The sequence below is a fragment of the Candoia aspera genome, chromosome 4 (genome assembly GCF_035149785.1).
Source record: "Candoia aspera isolate rCanAsp1 chromosome 4, rCanAsp1.hap2, whole genome shotgun sequence".
Classification (NCBI taxonomy): Eukaryota; Metazoa; Chordata; class Lepidosauria; order Squamata; family Boidae; genus Candoia; species Candoia aspera.
Window position 1 is genome coordinate 39,557,528 of NC_086156.1, and position 20,254 is coordinate 39,577,781.

The 20,254-nt window shown below is 40.2% G+C and overlaps 1 protein-coding gene across 2 annotated transcripts in view; it reads right to left on the bottom strand.

The window, feature by feature from the left end:
• Positions 1 to 552: 552 nt before the first annotated feature.
• THRB (thyroid hormone receptor beta) overlaps positions 553 to 20,254 on the bottom strand; it is a 183,832-nt gene continuing 164,130 nt past the window's right edge. For both annotated transcript variants that reach the window (XM_063303893.1, XM_063303892.1), the window contains 3 exons: positions 16,302 to 16,448; positions 9,145 to 9,403; positions 553 to 6,767 (listed from right to left, as the gene is read on the bottom strand). In XM_063303893.1, coding sequence (XP_063159963.1) covers positions 6,526 to 6,767; positions 9,145 to 9,403; positions 16,302 to 16,448 — 648 coding nt within the window. In that variant the 3' untranslated portion in view covers positions 553 to 6,525. The remainder of the gene's footprint in view (positions 6,768 to 9,144; positions 9,404 to 16,301; positions 16,449 to 20,254) is intronic.

The following is a 20,254-nucleotide window of genomic DNA, read 5'->3' on the forward strand; positions in this document are numbered from 1 at the left end:
CATTAATTTCAAATAGTTTCAGCTTGTTCAATTTTGGGGAGCAAGCAATTATTTAGCGTCTTCTTTAGACAGATGTAGTTTTAATGGCTTTTATCATTGATGAAGACTTTGAACTCATTACAATGTTGTCTGCTAAATGTTTAGCAGGAGTCTTTATACTCCTATCAACTGTTGCCCACATTCCTCCAGCAAGAGGATCCGTTCAACTCTAAAACATGTCCTAGCACTATAGGAATGAACCTGAATGAGCTCAGGATTACTATGTTGAATGTTGTGTTTCCTTTTCTACATGACTTTACTTCAGGCAGCGAAATATATTGGGCCACTATTGGCTGCTCTTGGACAGTAAGACCAAGATCTGGGCTGCACAGTCTGGGCAACCTCTAGATGGCAGCAAAGGTATACTTTAAGTCTATTGGAGTCCTAAAGAAAAGGGAAACTTGAAGCCCTTTCTTCAAGGACAATATATCCTTAAACAATGGTCCATCATAATATTAAAATCAACAGCCTGGAAAGAAATTCAGTGACAAGAAATAGAGACACCAACACAGATCAGTTGTAAGATGTTTGTTTTTAGAATTCAAGCTTACACAATAATCTATGCTCACTATGGTCGTAATTACATATTAATATCTGCATACAAAAGCTATGTAAAAATTATATTCTTTTCCCAAATATACAAATTTCTCTTCAGGTAGTTTAAAACATTTATGATCACATATTTAATATAGTTTTTAGGCTGAAAAAAATATTACCCATCTAGCATATATTTAACACTGTTTGAAAGGAAAAAAAAAACAGAACAAAACAAACAAAACATTTAAATTTTATCCCAGAATCTTCAGCCTTTCTAATCTGTGTACTTTCAAACTTAGTCTGAATGAATCCAAACCATAAAAAGACCACATCCAAAGCTCAGCAGCATCCACCTTAATATTATGAAAAGAAACAAAAAGTCATTTTGAGGAATTCTAGAAGAATTGACATAAGGAAAAAAATAGTTTTAAAAATTAAATGTTATTTTTTCATGCCATGGTATGATCTTCTCACTTTCATAATTTCAGCTGCAAAATTAAAGTGTCTTTTTAATGTTTTACATTGTGCTAGGTAATTTACATCAATTCCATCTACATGGATGCAGATTTACATTTGATTGTCTTGTGCATAAATAACAATTAGCTTCATAAAGTTAAACTGTGCAAAATAGAGTCACAAACATATTTTTACCTGCACAATACTGCTTCTGAAGGCAACATAGTTGAAAGGGGATTAATACACAGAAGCAAGGCAGAATCTTTGCATTTGATAGCATTTATACAACACAGTAAGAACTTTGTGAGAAGGGCTGAACATTTTTCACATTATGGTAATGTTTGTATTGATGGTTTTTTTTAAAAAAAGGAACCATATTTTATTTTAAAAGAAACCTGTTTTTTGTTTGTGTCTGTGGAAAATAAACCCCTACTATCAAGGATGTCATGTCCCTATAAAGTTTTATTCATGGGTCATAGCAACATAATATCAAAAGGAAAGATCTGATAAATCAAACTACTAGCAGAAAATTACAACAGGACATAGCATAACGTGGCCTGTAGGTCTTGCTATTTCAAAGCTGCAAAAAGGCAAGCAAAGAAATATTTCTTAATAGATCATGAATGCGTGCACAATGTTATTGACATTTATCTTAACTATCAAAATGAGGCAGAAACTTATTCTGGCACAAATGTCTGATAGTGACTTGCCCAAGGTCACCCTGTAAGTCAATGGCACAGCTGAAAAATAAAGTCAAATGTTCTTGATTTTATTCATCTCAATTTTTTTTAATCCTATGGACCACACTTGCTTTCTAATAAGGCAAGAACTGAATGAGTCTTCACCTGTTTTGATTCTAATTGCCAAAGAGGAAATAAAGGCCTAGTCCCACAAAAAAATTGGCTCCATCTGAAAAACCGTAAGACTTAAAAACCGTGAGAGTGATGTTACTGACAATTTATGCAGCATGTCAATGTGACATTGACATTTTAAGGTTCCATAGCATGAAACATATCACTAGCAACAATATTCTTATGGTCTATTCAGTAGAGCAGTGTGGGCAGATTGCCTTCCACAAATCAGCCATATTCCTTTTGACTTTGTTTTGCCTTTTTAAGTCTACCGTGAATAATTTAACACAAAGATAAATCATATAGGTGTCAGAATTAGACATTGAACATTTGGCACAGTGTTGTTGCTTTTAAAATGATTGCTTTTAAAATGGTTATTCCACTGTAAAGTTCATCACTGTCCTCCTTCCCAATTTAAAAACACTATGGAACTGCATTGCAACATTAAACACAGGCAGCTTAAATACCTATCATTTAGAGTAGGACATATTAAAGATAACAATTATTCTTAAAAAGAAAAAATCATATTTTGTAGAATGCTCCACTTGACACTATACCTACAGCAGAAAACAAACCTGAACAGCATGGGACTCCATAAACTATCAGAATTTAAGCTGCATAGTCAAAAATTCAGATGTCTTGTAGTCAGCCTCCCCACAGAGAATAAATGGGTGTAGAACTTACCACTCCTAGTAATCATTATGAAATCTATAGCTGAAGATGCTGCCAGAAGTTTCTTAAAATCTTATACCAGCGCTTGAAGGATTGGGACTATTTTGTTAAAAAGAAACCTGAGAGATCAGATTTTAACAATTTAAAATACTCTCTGTTTCTCTGGTGTAAATAAAAATGGAAACCATTGTAACTTCAGCAGAAGTTCACATGAAAAAAATAATAGCAACTGGAATCCTAGGGTCAGAATATCCATTGAGTTTGAGAGATCAAGCTTCTACGAATCAAAATGTGGTTCTTGAGTTTTAATGGATGAAAAATGGAAACCCATCCCGATGGACTGTTGTCTGAATAGCATAAAGCACACTGATAACCAAATACGAATCAATTCCATATACTTTTGTTTAAATGGGGGCTTAGTTTTAGAATACTGTATCACAAAGAACTAATGCAAATCGAAACATAACATTAGGTTGTGTTCTTGATTTGTAAGATGTGTTATGTGTTTTATACATATCGCACCCTATTCTTCTAGAATGGGAACTGCTTCATAGCAATAGGGAGATTCCTCCCTGCTCAAGGTAAAGGCAATGGATGGGAGTAGTTGTTCTCTTCTTACAGCAGATGACTGAAAAGCTATGGAGCATCACACCTATTGGACCCAAGAGGTTGGATCCAAGATTCATTCTTAAGGCCAACAGTTAAGTGAGGTATTCTAGAGTCATCGCTGGATGCCCCTTTCTCTTTTAGGTTACAATCTTGGAAAGATTTACATGGAAGTAAACACTAACATAGACATTTGTATTTGGGACAGCGAAGAGGAATAGCAACACTAGGAAGATTTTAGAAATAATTTCTGCTTGCATTGTGATCTAAACCAGCTAGGGTATGATGTCGCTTATCAAGTTAATAACAGATATGTATACTCATGTATTTTCCCTAACAAGGTAAAGAAAAGATGGAGGTTTAAATAACAAAAATGGGATAGGGAAATAAGTCCCGCCCTCTCCAGTGCCACTCTATACTTCTGCAACTTGATGATCTTCTGGCATGTTGATTAAAAACTTTGGGAGTTGCAGTCACAACACATCTAAAAGGTATCAGGTTTCAGCAAAAGCTTCTGTGAGGGAGGTCAAATGATGAAAGCAGCATTCCACCATAAACTCCACCCCTTTTGTTCATATGTCATGACACTGCACACATGTATGAAAAGAACGAAGTTTGCGATGCAATACTGCAACGATATCATTTCGATGAAAGCCTCTAGTCTTGTGTACACCTCTGGGTCCTGGGAAGGTTGAATTGAAGAGAAAAAAAATCATAGGATATGGTACATCTTCATTTCTTTTCTTACCAAATAAGCTTATTGCCTCCAATATCCTTCACACATACTTTGGCTGGGCAGATTTAAATGTGACCATTTTGGAAAAATTTCCCAACTTGATTCAACTGTGTTTTTGGATAGAGGTCTTAAGCTAGTAGTCAACTTTGAAAATGTATAAATGCTTATGTTACCAGAAATTTGTAAAAGGTAAGAAACTGCAAAGTCTGTAACAGTCTCTCCAATCACAATAACCTTCTCGGCCTATTCTGTAGGCAGGCTAGATTATCCAAGGAACATAATTCATCCCTTGCCTGTGAAGCCCCATAGAGGATATCATCCAGGAGAAAATAACTTTCAGAAAAAAAATCCTCGGTAAGGCACGCTCAATGACGTCTTGATTTATGCTGCTGTAGAACTACAAATGTTTTACAGAAAGCAATTGGGAATGTGGACTTTTGTTTAGTAAAAGCTAAAACACTGAAGTCAGCATGCCATTTATGTTTAAGAAGCATTTCTCCCATCCAATTCAAGCAGACTATGAAAGATTTACTGGCATGGTTTCACATTTACCGACAAAGACTACTTTTGTAGATTGTAAATCAAGTGTATTTAAGCCACTGAAAATAACTTAAATACAGTACACCTAACTCTGCACTGAACTCTGGCCATATATTTGGTGCATATACATTGAAAAGACTTCCGCTGCCAATGGAATTAAGCATGGCTGAAATGAATATTACAGTTCTAATTTTGTCCACAGTGACAGTCTACCTGAGTGCAAACATTTTTGAAGAGAACAAAGTGAATCTGAATCTAGACTTTCAGCTATTCATCTGGAATAGGATCCAAAAGCCTGAGTGTACCTAACAATTTACATTTTGTCAATTCTTTTTTCTTGAAACAGATTTCCATGTCAAAGCACATGGCACTTTGTGGCAATTACTGTTCATGAAAAATTAAAGGCCCACGTCCTTTGACTGTATGAAATGAGATTCACAAATCCCAGGATCCAGGTTACTGATTTACAGTCACTGGAAGGGTGACTGTATACAGGAAGAAAAAGGATATATAGATGTACAGAACAGAATGGAAAGGTTTATTACAGATACCTAGAATTAATTTTTGTTGAGTTGGGAAAAAAAAGACAGAGAAAACCTTTTCAGATGTATCATATTAAACAGAGGAATTCATTGCACAGATGTTTTATGGTTTAGGAACTACATTCACTAGAACAGACACAATGGAGGGAAACAGGGCATCTCTTAAAGTCATTATCGTGTGAATATTTTAAAGCATATAAGTGGCAAGGGCCCCACCTAACTGACTACAGTAGTAGTATATCTTGCTACTGACTCAATTTCTTATTAAAATAATTACTGGGAAGTGTGAGAAATACAGCCAACTACGCCTCTAATGCATCCAAATTACCATTAAAGAGAAAACAGATTAGGATCTTGGCTCTGTAGAAGTTTTAAATTTATTTATTCCCTTCCTGGTTTGTTTTGGTTTTGGATTGAATGAAAGAAGAAATGAGAAGCAATGTTCAGTTGGACAAAAAAAGGACTCTACTTGCATTCTGGAGCATTTTTTAAAGATGTTAAAGGTTCTATAAAAGATGCAATCATATAAATACAGGTAATCCTCGCTAAACAACCACAATTAGGACCAGCAAGGTGGTTAAGCAAAGCATCATGTGACTGTGCTGGAATTATGACATCACTCCCACTGCAGTCATTAAGTGAATCACCCGTGGTCGTTAAGCAAGATATCACATGACCGCAACTTGTGATATTACTGCCGGTTTCTCCATTGACTCTGCTTGTCGGAAGCTGGCTGTGAAGTGCGCAAATGGCGATCACGTGACTGTGGGACACTGTGACAGTTGTAAGTGCGAGGACCGGTTGTAAAGGAACTTTTTCAGCACTGTCATAACTTCGAATGGTTGCTAAACGGGGCAGTTGTCAAACGAAGAGTACCTGTAATTGGATTTCTAAGATACACATAACCTCAAAATGATGATGCAATTATGATTGTCGTGGGAAGCTTCAGTTGGATAAAAATACCTATTCTTAAGTATGGCAAGGTGAAATTAGGCATGGCTAAAGTTGCAACGCTATACCTGGTTATCTGGGAGCACACTGCAGTGAACTCAATACAGCTGAATTATATGCCAATTTGTATATAACTGCAACTGATTTAATTTGGTCTTCAGCAGACTAACACTTGCTAGATTGTGCTAAATTCCTCAGCAGAAGACTCACATCCAGAAAGTGAGTTAATACTGTATAAAATATGGCAGGATTTATCTATCCATTTTCTTGCTATGTCAACTTATTTATATTTTATCTCTCTCTCTCCAAACAATTATATGGGTCACCTGAGTGCTGGTGAATAAACTTAAAATTCTTGAGGTCAAACTCTCAAAGGATTCACATCGAAAGGAGTAAAGGACACACAAAAAACGCAATTGTGACAAGTACCCGCATTGAAGGGACATCTTCATTCATTCGTGCCTATTAAAAATAATCCTCCAAACGAGGTGGAACAAAATGGGAATGGACCAAAAGTAAGAAGAAAAAAACTAGGCAATGGAATGAAATGACACCCAGTAGTGCTATAGAATTTCCGAGAATCTCTCCAGTCTTCCTAATCCTCAAACACTTCCAAGAACAAAGGAGGAAAGAGTTCTGTGGGGCATTCCACCTTCATGTGCAGGAAGCGGCTAGCATGGCAGGCTCCAATCATTCGTAGGTCTGTCACTTTCATCAGCAGTTTTGGCCAAAAGTGTGCAATGTGGTGCTTTCTGTAATTAATATAGTGTTCAAACGCCAAGAGGAAACTTTCTTGACACTTCTCTATTCTTTCAATGCTGACAAGACCTGGGCGATCTGTAAATATAAGATTTAGATTAAAAAACAAAAGCTTTTGTTCAATTCACCTTAAAAAGTATATTTTGCAAAGTGCAGATAGAACCAAGAGCAACTCCCGTTACATTTCCCCAGGATATACAACTTGAATCTTTGCATGATCCCTGTGAGATATTAGTTATTAGCTTGGGGAAAGGGACTATTTGCTTCTCCCATACTTCTCTATGGGAGAAGCAAACCTATTTTTCTTGTGTATTACAAATTATCTCTGGCATTTGTGTGTGGGGGTCAATAACATCAAAATGGTGCACACAATCAGGTGACTGAAGCCCCACCTTTTAAAATTCGCATCACATGCACATAAAAAGGGTCAGAGGTTTCAATTACCGGGTTGTGCTAACCATTTTGATAAAATTAAATTCCACCCCTGTGGATGACTGATCTCTGGGCATCATTAAACTGGACTATTTAGACAGAAGTTGGGATCTGTTGAACTCACTGCAAAACCCAGTGACCTGTGAATGCCCCAAGACAGTTGTCAATGAAATGTAATTTACAATGAAATGCTCTTTACACAATCCTCGTAACTCAGATGACTTAATACAATAGTTCACTCTGTTGGAGCTGAAACAACCTTTGCTGTTGCAATATTCCAGTCTCATAAAAGCATAAAACCAGTTTGTGAGCTATGTACTGTAGAGAGGTGTTTTTTTTTATGGCCTCTGGATCATCCTGCCCACCCCCACCCCGCCCTCCAATCATGCTGCTGAAATTTGGTAGCAGAGTTTCATCTTGATTTTTAAACAAAAGAAAACAAAATAAAAACTAGTGCAGTAAGCTTTCACTGGGGGCGGGGGCGGTGAGAGGGAAAGAGACAGACAGAGAGAACCTCGAGACAGAAATAAACAGGCTGAAAGCTGACCTGGCCCATTTCCTTTGAAGACTTTATTACAATATTATTTCCAACTTTTTGAGAGTTGCCAGCTCTCAGAACATTCCTTTTCCCTTATGTATTCTTTCTTTTGCTCAGTATTCATTGCAAAAACAACAGGCTTATAACTGCTGGCTGACGACCCAATAAAGTCCTAGCAAGACCAATGCTTTTCTATTTTCTCAATGGCATCTACATTTCTTGGGGGCAAGGATAGATACCCGAGTTAATCTTTGTTCCTAGCCTCTCAAGTCATGGCCAGGAATTCATTCTTCCCATTAAAACCGATCTGTGAACTACATCTCTTTCTTGACTTTTCTACTTTTATTCAAAGGAGCCCAGAGCAATGTGTATGGTTCACCTCAGAGCCCTACGAGAAGAGTAAAAGGATAAAATGAGGCTGAGAGACAGCGACTGACTCCAAACTGCCTGGGAGTTTCAGGTTGAGAAGATTCTGAATATGACCAAACCACCAAATCACATTGACTTCTGGACTTTCAATGGCTATTGAGACCTAAACAACACTTAAAGCCCTTGCACCTCCACCAATAAAAACCTATACAAATATAAAAAGGAGAGATAAAAAACAAAAACCAGTATTTTACTTACACATCCTTGGTCACTACTGTGGAAAATTTACAGTGTTGTTTTGCAGTAAATTTTTAACCCCCATATGGTCTGCCATAGCTAAGACAGCAACCATGTTGAGCTTTGCACAGGGATTCTTTTACATGCTACTCAAAGGCAACAGTGATGCCATAACCAGAAATTGTGGCAAAGTGATGGATAATTTGCCTCACTACAAGTAATCTCACATATTTTGGTTTTAGTCTTCACATACAGTTATGTGCTCACACACAATTTAATGTCACTAAAGAACCTAGGCATCTCAAAATATATTCAGCAATGAAAGGTTTTAGGGACACTGGGTGGCAACAGAAAAAAAATCCTTAAACAAAGTTTGCTCATAAGAATTGTAAAGTATAGACTGCTACTTATATGTACGCAAGTTAATAAAACCATGTGTAATAGATTTTTTTTTAAATAGTGGATATAACATTTTTTTTTAAAATATTCTAAGAAGGAAGTGCAGTTTTTGAATGGTTGTCTCCCTGTGGTTCCATTCCTTCCTCTTTCATCAATACCACTGGAAGGGAAATTAACTACGCCAGGGATCACAGAGTTTGGGCCCAAATGGGAAAAACTGGTCCTTTGCTCCCCAATGGAACACTGCCTTTGAAGCAGCAAAGGTTTCTGTGGGGACATGCATCTCCAACCTCATCAAGGAAGATCTGCTGTATTATAGTCCCCGAATGCCACAGAAATTGCCATTATATTATAAATAGTATTTGAATGTCATATAATTTTTATTAAGTATGTTCTGAAAAAGTTTCTATGCACTTTTCTAGAAGGTTTACAGAATCCTCGACAGCTAAGGATGATGACTTATAAGATTTTCATGCTCACCTGAAGACATCAGCAGTACAGACTGAAGAAGAGCAACTTCCGTGTCATCAAGGTTGAATGATGATAGTGACATACCCAAGTCAAAAATGGCATCTGATACTACACCAAGACCCCCATTCTTCAACTGTCCTCTTGTTACTGCCATTTCTCCATTTAGTGTTAAGGTCTCACTCTCCGGGTCATAGCGCACTGCTGCTCTCAGGGACATGATCTCCATGCAGCAACCTTTCAGAAGTATAATCTGATCTTCACATGGCAGCTGCAAATAATTGCAAGTGGAATAAGTTTTCCCATGGGGGAAAAATGTATCTCTGCATAATAACAAAAAATAATAAGAAAAATAATTCTTCCCCAGTATAGAGTGCTTCTAGATAAGGCTTTTAGTATAGAATATCCATGCCATATTCATAGAAGACTGGGGGCATTCAAACAATTGTTTGTAATCTTTTCTGGACTTCTCCTTTCTTTTTAGTTGCCATAGAAAATTCTTTAAAGAGAGAAAGATGGAATAGCTGTACAATACCTCTTGCCTGAAACCATCCAATTGGAAGCCCCTTAGTTTCAATCTTTTATAATGTTTGAGATCTGCTTAGAATAATATCAGAAGGTGTACAGAGTGGCACCTGGCACTTCCTCTTCATGGTAGATAGCTGACCAAAAGCCAATATGCTTCATGCAAGTTTTTAAGTTTGAACTTTGTTAGGATTCAAGATGGTGGTGACTGGAGAGTGAAGAAAGTTGGCAACTACACATTCAAAATATTTTCATTGAACATTACTGGTTATACACCACAAGGTGCTCTGTGCATATTATTCAGCCAGTTTCTAAACAGCCAATTGTGTAGTTTATAAATAGAAATCAACAGAATATTCAGGGCAGGAGACCATCCTGGTTTTATGACTCATATGGTTATTAATTGTCCTAATAAAAGTCTGATTTCACGTGGCTACATCTGAAGATGTTTTATTTTTAACTATGAATGTTTTCTTCCTCTGCCTGTAAAGTGAGGAAGGAGAAGTTCTTTTTACAGATAAAGTGATTACATTTAGCCTTGACAAAGCCATTTTGAGAAGCAACAACAGTTTGCTTTCACAAACTGAAAGCCATGCTTTAATGGTGGAAAGAATTGTTGGCAAGTGGGTGGGTTTAGAAAATGACAAAATAAGTAAAATAAAAAAGGATTTTAAACAGGTCTTCATATGGAAACACAAAATTATCTTGATTATTATGTTTCCCACTTCCTCTCTTCCTCCTCCTCCTTTTTTCCCCCTTCATTTGTCAGCTTGAGGAGTACAGTGATTGGTTCACTGAGAGCCTAACTGATCCTATACACTGACTTTCCTGCATAGCAGACAAAATAGCTTATACAAGAAAGGAGTTGTGGTGAAAGATAACCATATTTGTTCTCAAAGAAAATAATGTTTCTTAACATAAGAGAGAGAAAATACAGGTAGTCCTCAACTTACAACCATTCGTTTAGGGACTCTTCGAAGTTATGACGGCACTGAAAAAAAGTGACTTATGACCGGTCCTCGCACTTACGACTGTTGCAGTGTCCCTGCGGTCACATGATTGAAATTCAGGCACTTGGCAACCGGCATGTATTTATGATGGTTGCAGCATCCCAGGATTACATGATCACCATTTGCGACCTTCTCAGCTGGCTTCTGATAAGCAAAATTAATGGGGGAAGCCAGATTTACTTAATGACCATGGCAAAAAAGGTCATAAAATTGGGCATGGTCATGTGATGCCTCATGTAATGACCACATCACTTAGTAACCAAAGTTCCCATCCCAATTGTGGTCATAAGTTGAGGACTACCTGTGTGTAAAAGGAATAAAACATAGGAAAATTGTAGGATAAATTATCAATAATTATTATGAGATAATTTTGAAATAAATACAATTCCTTCAATACATATTTTTATTAGTGTTGTGCCATATGTTTCCTGTGAAAAAGTAGAATTTTACAAAAAGGGTGAAAGCTGCAAAATAAATGGATAATGTTCCTTAACCAGACAGTGGCCAACCTGAGCTTGCTATCTCTTTTTATTAGGAAGTATAACAGAAAATAGCCAAAATGGCTATGAAATAATTGGACACTGCCCTAGAATTTGAATGTGCCAGTTTGAGGAAAAATAATAAAAAATCAATCCCCAATTTTGCTAATATAAAAATTGTTACAATTCTTTTTACAGTTGTTCTCTAATGAACAAATTACTGTTATTTAAAACTGAAACTGCAGCGTTTTATATTTTAAAAAACAGAGGATAAATTCAGTCAGACAACCAAACCATGCATTTTCCCCCCATGAAATCCATAAGTTTGTGCAAAAAACTGAAGATCATTTTGGAGCAGAGAAAGGGAGAGAGGGAGTGCGAAAGAGAGAGAATGCAAAACAAATGGAATGAAAGATATAGAGGATTAACAGTGAGCTCCAGAAGCATATTGAGATGTTTCTCTGAGTATATATAGTGTAAGAAACCATAGCAAAAGCTATTATGTTTAAAACTGGCATTCTCAGTGCTCTCTAACATCTTAGCCTATATGTTCCTCTTGCCCTTTGTCTGATGATTGGAGAGAAGGTTTCCCATTGGCCATCTGCCATCCCATACATCCAGCAAGTTCCAGAAAATGCTCTGAGTGAGATCATCCTGGAAAGTAAAAGTTGGTTTTGCTCTTGAATTCCAATGGGTTGCAGTGACATAGGGCTTCTAATGGGGAGCATTACATTTGCTGTTTGTAGATTGCTGAAGCTGTGAGGTTCCACCCACTAATATTTATATCAAGTATTACAAAACATCATAAACCCCAGTGATTTCATCTTCCAAAGAGAGCCAATCTGGACAGGTCCTATCCCTAGAATTTACAATCCCCTTATGTTACAACAGAAGCTCAGCAAAGATGTAGAAAGCATCTGTGCTGTTTCTTTGCAATCACAGTTAATCTAACATCAGATGCTGTAGTTTCAAATCAGTGCTTTAAAAATTTATCTGTGCCACTATATTTCCACAATCATCTTTAATCAGAAAGCTCTGTACATTTGTTTATTGAAATGCTCTAGATCCTGCTTTTATTTCTGAGAACCAAGATAAATTGTATTGCCCTCCAATGTGGAACAAGTCTGTTAAAGGACAGATCGAATAATGCAGCGACATATTAAAGGATGCTGCAAGATGTAATGAATATGGGGCCTTGGACAGGATTGCGCCTGTGCGGCCTCTCTTGTCCCATCAAACCTGATACTCCCTGTGGTTTACGGAGGAGTTGAGGGTTCTTAAGAGGATTAAGAGACATCTAGAGCACCACTGGAGGAAGATAAAGATCGAATCTGACCAAACACAAGCTAGAGCTGCTATAAAGGCCTACCTTGTGGCGGTAAGAGCGGCGAAACGTCAGTATTTCTCCACTCTTATTGCATCCGCAGAATGCCACCTGACAGTCCTGTTTATGATCACCTAATCCCTTTTGGGGAACGGGGATCCAGAAATCCATCTACAGGGTCGTATTGATGAGTTTTCTGGGCATCTGCAGGATAAAATCGCTTGGATCCATTCCAAGTTGGACTCCGAGCGTGAGACAGGGTCTGTGGAGATGCCTGGGGAATGTACTTACCCAGTTATCTGGGAACAGTTTGATCCTGTTTGGCCTGAGGAAGTGGGCAGGATCCTCCAGATGATAAATGCCACCACTTGTCAGTTAGATCCAAGTACCTCCTGGCTGCTGAAGGCAGCCTGGGAGGTGATGTGTGGTTGGGTCCAGACGATGGTAAACACATCATTGAGAGAGGGGGCTTTCTGGCTGCCTTTAAGGAGGTGCTGGTGCGCCCCCCACTCAAGAAGCCATCGCTGGACCCTACTGTACTGGACAATTTTCATCCAGTCTCCCATCTTCCCTTTTCGGGGAAGGTATTTGAGAAAGTGGTGGCATTGCAGCTCCAGAGTAATCTGGATGAAATGGATCATCTACACCCCTTTCAGTCAGGTTTCAGGCCAAGTTATGGGACAGAAACGGCATTGGTCACACTTATGGATGATCTTTGGTGGGAGCGGAATGGGGGCAGTGCATCCATCCTGGCTCTTCTTGACCTCTCAGCGGCTTTCAATACCATCAACCATGGTATCCTTTTGGGGTGACTCAGGGAGTTAGGGGTGGGCGGTGTAGTTCTGCCCTGGTTCACCTCCTTCCTCCAGGGCCGGTCCCAATCAGTGTTGATAGGGAACGAGAGATCCAGCCCGTGACCCTTCTTTGTAGGGTGCCACAGAGCTCAGTACTCTCTCCGTTCTTTTTTAACATCTACATGAAACTGCTGGGCGAGATCATCCATCACCATGGGGTGAGGTATCATCAGTATGCTGATAATACCCAATTATTCATCTCCATCCTGGGTGAAGTAAGTGATGCCATGACCACCCTCTCCAGGTGCCTGGGGGCTGTGAGGGCCTGGATGGGGAACAACAGGCTTCAGCTGAACCCTGGTAAGATGGAGTGGCTATGGATTAATGGCTCCTCAGTATCTTGGAAATTGTCATCTTTAGTTCTGGATGGGGTTGCACTGCCCCATACAGACCCGATACAAAATTTGGGGGTCATCCTGGACTCACGACTCCTGCTTGAAGAGCAGGTGGCAGTTGTGGCCAGGAGAGCCTTTGCTCAATTTTGTGTTGTGCGCCAGTTACGCCCTTTCCTGGATTGAGAAGCCCTTCGAACGATCACTCATGCTCTGATCATCTCCCATATGGACTACTGTAATGTGGTCTACATGGAGCTACCCTTGAAGAATATCTGGAAGCTACAACTGGTCCAGAACGCAGCTGTGCAGGCAATTTTAGGTGCCCCAAGGTCGGCACATGTAACACCTTTGCTACGTGAGTTGCACTGGCTCCCAGTTTGCTTCCAGGTCCAATTCAAGGAGTTGGTTATCACCTTTAAAGCCCTACATGGCATGGGGACAGGTTACCTGAGGGACCGTCTCATCCCCATAACATCGACCCATCCTACCCAGTCATGCAGAGAGGGCATGCTATGGACCCCATCTGTAAAAGAGTTCCATCTGGCGGGGTCCAGGAAATGGGCCTTCTCTGCAGTAGCTCCTGCCCTCTGGAACACTCACCCTCTGGAGGAACACTCACCCTCTGGACAAGCCCCCTTGCTCCTGGACTTCCGTAAAAAACTAAAAACCTGGTTCTGCCAGTATGCCTGGAACAGGAAGGGGAACAGTCATTCTTGGGGATGGCTAGTGCCCTAGAATGGCCCTTTATACTCATGGACTGAGATTCAATCTTTAGCCATCTGGATTTTATTACATTTTATATTTTTATTGTCTATTTTTATTAATATTTATTGTATTTATAATGGTATTGAATTCTAAATTTTCTTTTTGTTGTAAACTGCCCAGAGTCCCTCCTTTGGGGGGAGATGGGCGGTGATAAAATCCAATCAATCAATCAATCAATCAATCAATATTACCCTTCACATATTGCCAAACTACAACTCTCAGTGGCCAGGTAGCTGCAGGCTATGCTTAGGGATAGTGGCAGCTCAGTAACATCTGGTGGGACATAATTTTCTCCCCCACCCCCATTCAACAATATTATCTTGGAAGTGGATATTTCAATCATCACATTTGGATTAATATTTTTGTTTTGTTTCATGTCAAATCCAATTGCAAAGCTCATCAGTCATGGAATCTATGAAAGTCTAACATGTTTAGATTGGACTTATTACAATCAGCAGATGCTTCTATTCAGGTTGAATAGGCTGTGAAAAGCTGTTTTATTTCACACATGTCTAAGAGGCAAATTATATGATATGCTATGTATGTCCTGGCTTTGATTGGAGGAAGAGGCCCATGGAAGAAAGAAGAAGCAGGCAAGGTCCTCAAATCTATCGACATACAGCCAGCTCATTAACCTTCACTTGTCCAATGGGGCTTGCAAAACCAGGTGGGAGACAAAATTAGATTGCAGTGACAGTGGTTCTTTTCGCTTGTTCTTAGGCAATAGAAATAACCTGGTATGTAGTTTTGCTAAAAAAAAAAAAAAGTAGCCACACTAAGCTATTAAATCAGAAATAACAAAATCAATGTCAGAAAATGTTATACATGGTACATGGACATTATTTATTCATAAAATGACCCCTCCTTATAGCAGCTCTGATGTACACAAAAACCAAGCTGGAAAAGAAATATTCTTTCTTAAGTGTGTTCTATAGCAGTGTTTCTCAACCATGGCAACTTTAAGATCTGTGGACTTCAACTCCCAGAATTCCCTAGCCAGCATGGGAAATGGCTGGGGAATTCTGGGAGTTGAAGTCCACAGATCTTAAAATTGCCAAGGTTGAGAAACACTGCTCTATAGCTTGTTACAAAAATGACTATATGCTATTAAAATTACATTTGAATGGTGGTTTATTCCATATTAAATTTCCCTTCGATTCTAATCCGCTTTTAATTCCAATAGTTATTATCCAATTAGATAAGAAGGAGTTGCACATGAGTTGTCTTGAATATTTTTATAACTTCCTTTTAATCCTAAAGAGATATAGTGGCACAGGGATTTAGGATCCTATCCTGATAAACAGCAAGTAGAGATTCTGAAAGCCTAACATACAACATAAATGCAGTTCCCAGCCCTTTGAATGGATTCATGCTGTTACTTTAAACCAAGGGTGGGCAATATTTCATGGGTTTAGACCTGCAAGGCTGACTCCTGGCTTTGGAAGGGCTATAAGAAGCCATCCAGTGATGCTGTGATGACACTAGAAAATGACATGGATGAAATTTTTCAAGGGGTGGGCGGAATCTGTGTTGCCCTTTTACAGGTATTGAAGGATATTCTGAACTATCTAAATTCCCTTCAAAGGGGGCAAGGTTGAGTTAGGGGTAGGGATAGGGAGGCTTCCCAAAGGCAAAATACCCCCTTTCCTGCCTGAAAATCACCGAAAACTCTAAAAAAAGGTCCAGTTTGTGTTGACAAAGGGTGCTCATTTTACCTCAGTTGATATTGGTGTATTGGGTGCCTGCATGCACACCGTGAACCACAAATTGTCTACTTGTGCTCTGAACTGTTATAAGATAATGCAAACATCTATGGCAAACAACAACAACAAGGCTAGCAGAAAGCAAAACAAATTGAATAGAAAAGGAATTCATACCTCACAGAACATAGGCAACTTTTTGGCAAAATCCACCACTCTTGTGATTGCTGGTGTGATAATTTTTGTAAACTGGCTGAAAGCTTCTAAATCTACTTTCCCACCTTCTGGGGCATTTACTATTGGTGCTTGTCCAATATCCTCTGGCTGACAATAGAAAACAAAAACATTGTAAGAATGTAATTTATTTACCATAAATATGGACTCTTCTTAAAACTTTGTGCAATGTTAGCAACTTAATCTTGCTTAAGCCTTGGCTACACAACCAAGTACTGAAATTATTTTTAAAAAGTGCATTGAAAATAAGCTATTGTGTAAGATAACTGTACACTTATGTACATATGTTTTGACGTATCAGTGCTCGTTTGTACAGTAACCTGTGTATGTGGCAAGTGTAACTACTTATTGCAAATTTAAATAATCTAGTGGAAGCAGTGTAGCAGCTTGTATCTGAAAGCCAAAATCCAATGCTGTACCCATGGCCCATCAAGGAATAGTCTTCCCTTGAAACCTAAAAGATATCCCATATTAACTCTTACAAAAACTGCATTTCTTATGTTTACTATGTAAGTACATGTGTGTGTATGTATGCATTTGTATAGTTACTATGGGTGTATAGGTCAGTCACTCTCTCTCAGCCCTGCTCACCTCACAGGGTTGTTGTTGTGGGGAAAACAGGAGGAGGAAGGAGTATTAGGTATGTTCACCGCCTTGAGTTATTTATAAAAAAAAATAAAAATAAAGGTGGGATAGAAAATAAATAAATAAATAAATAAATAAAAATATTTGTTTTGTTATCAGAGGGACTCCTATTCTTCACTGAAAGTTCATAACTACCAAAGGGTATTTCTTTAGGTGAGATAGCCTGACAGATAAGATACCGCGTTTGCTTCTACTACTAGGAATGAACTGCAGTGACAAATACAGGCATGGAATGACCGCCTCAGCCATTTTGGACTCCACCTGAACATAAAGAAAACTGAGTACCTAGAGACTGTAACCACTCATGGGACGCTCCAAATAAATAGAGAAAACTTAAAGAAGGTGGATATCTTTCGGTACCTTGGCTCCAATCTCCAAGGTGACAGTGGCATCAGCAGTGATGTGCGAATGAGGGTGAATGCGGCCTGGTTGCGCTGGCGAGAACTCACCGGTGTGCTTTGTGACAAATACCAACCTGTCTCAAATCTAAGGTCTATAAGACGATAGTTCGCCCTGTGGCACTGTATGGAACTGAGTGTTGGGCAGCAAAAAAGGATACAGAGAGCCGCCTCCGTGTTATGGAAATGCGTATGCTCCATTGGATATCGGGCATCTCCCTGCTCGATCACGTCACAAATTATGCCATCCGACAACAACTAGGTGTGTCATTAATTACAGAGAAGATGGCTTGGTTGGTATGGACATGTCCTTAGAGCGGAACCTTCCACTGTCGCCAAAATAGTTTACCATCTTAAAATTGATGGCTGGAGACCACATGGATGACCAAAACAGAGACGGCAAGATACCATCAGTAAGGACATGCAAATTGAGGGTCTGCGCCCTGAGGATGCAGACAATTGGGCAAAGTGGCGTTTCAGGATCCGAAAAGCAGACCCTGTGATAGCGGGAAAATGCTAGGAAGGAGAGGAGGAAGAGGAAGAGAAAGAAGCCTGACACATAAGAAAAATAGGTAGGAAAGGAACCAGCAAGGATTATATTTTTTCAACTTTTTGTCACTTGCTTTAGGAGGTGGAATTAAGTTTGGGGATTCAGGCCAAAGAGACTAAAGTTATATAAGCTTCTCTTTCTTGTCACTTATTTATTTTATTTATTTTTAAAATTTATATTACTGACCATCACCCCCAACAGGGGACTCTGGGCAGTTTACAATAAAAGTAATAATAAAAACATATAAACCTAAGTTACAATCTAAAAACATAGATAAGATAATGAATATAAAATCCAAGAGGAGATGGAATCACAATCAATAGGGGATGCTATGGCACCAACCACCCCCAGGTGGAGCTGTTACCTTCCCCATCCCAAGCAAGGGGGCAGAACCAGGTCTTCAATTTCTTCTGGAAGGCTGGGAGCGAGGAAACCGTCTCAACTCCAGGGGCAAGATATTCCAAAGGGCGGGCACCACTGCTGAGAAGGCCCACCTCCTGGACCCCTCTAGATGAAATTCCTTTGCTGATCCTCTCTGCCTGACCGGCTGGGGCGGGTCGATGTTATGGGGACGAGACGGTCCCTCAGGTACCCTGGTCCCATGCCACGTAGGGCTTTAAAGGTGATAACCAACACCTTGAATTGGACCTGGAAGCAAACTGGTACCCAGTGCAGCTCGTGTAAAAGTGGTGTCACGTGTGCTGATTTTACAACACCAATAACTGCCCACTCAGCTGCATACTGGATCAGCTGAAGCTTCTGGCTACTCTTCAAGGGGAGCCCCATGTAGAGCGCATTGCAATAGTCTATGTGGGAGATGACAAGGGCATGAGTGACTGTTCAGAGGGCATCTCGATCCAGGAATGGGCAGAGTTGATGTACCACCCAATGATGTGCAAAGGCCTTCCTGGCTGCGACTTCCACCTGCTCTTCGAGCAGGAGTCATGAGTCCAGGAGGACCCCAGGTTGCACACTGGTTCTGAATGGGGCAGTGCAACCCCATCCAGAACCAAAGATGACAACTTCCTGGACACCGAGGGGCCATCAATCCACAGCCACTCCGTCTTACCAGGGTTCAGTTGAAGCCTGTTGTTCCCCATCCAGACCCCCACAGCCCCCAGGCACCTGGAGAGGGTGGAGACCACATCACTTACTTCACCTGGGATGGAGATATATAACTGGGTATCATCAGCATATTGATGATACCTCATCCCATGGTGACGGATGATCTCACCCAGCGTTTCATGTAGATGTTGAATAGGAGAGGAGAGAGAACTGAACCCTGCGGCACCCCACAATGGAGGGGTCGAGGATTGGATCTCTCCTCTCCTATCACCACCGATTGGGAACGGCCCTGGAGGAAGGAGGTGAACCAGCACAAAACAACACCACCCACCCCAACCCCCCGAGCCGCCCCAAAAGGATACCATGGTCGATGGTATCGAAAGCCACGGAGAGGTCCAAGAGAGCCAGGATGGATGCACTCCCTCCATCCTGCTCCCACCAGAGATCATCCATAAGTGCAACCAATGCAGTCTTTGTCCCATATCCCGGCCTGAAACCTGACTGAAAGGGGTCCAGATAATCCATTTCCTCCAGAATCCTCTGGAGCTGCAACACAACCACTTTCGCAACTACCTTTCCCAAAAAGGGGAGGTGGAAAAAGGGCAAAAATTACCCAGTATTGTAGGGTCCAGGGATGGCTTCTTGAGGAAGGGATGTACCAGTGCCTCCTTAAAGGCAGCTGGAAACACCCCCTCTCTCAAGGATGCATTAACCATCACCTGGACCCAACCACAAGTTACCTCCCGGGCTGATTTTACCAGCCAGGAAGGGCATGGGTCAAGGTGGCATGTGGTTGCATTAACAGTCTGGAGGATCCACTTCCTCAGGCCCAACAGGATCAAACTGTTCCCAGCTAAAGGGGTAAGTACGCTCCCTTCGCATCTCCCCAGACTCCGATTCACGCTTAGCGTCCAACTTAGAATGGATCTGAGCGATTTTGTCCTGCAGATGCTTCAAAAACTCTTCTGAATGGCCTTGTAAGTGGGTCACTGAGTCTACCTGACCCAGAAGAGATCAAGTGATCTTAAACAGGGCCATTGGGTGACATTCTGCGGATGCAATAAGAGCGAAGAAATACGTTTTGCCAGTCTTACCACCAGAAGGTAGGCCTTATTAACAGCTCTAGCTTGTGTTTGGTCAGATTCAGTCGTCTTTCTCCAGTGGCCCTCCAGACGTCTCTTAACCCTCTTCAAAACCCTCAACTCCTCCGTAAACCATGGGGAATGATGGGTCAAATG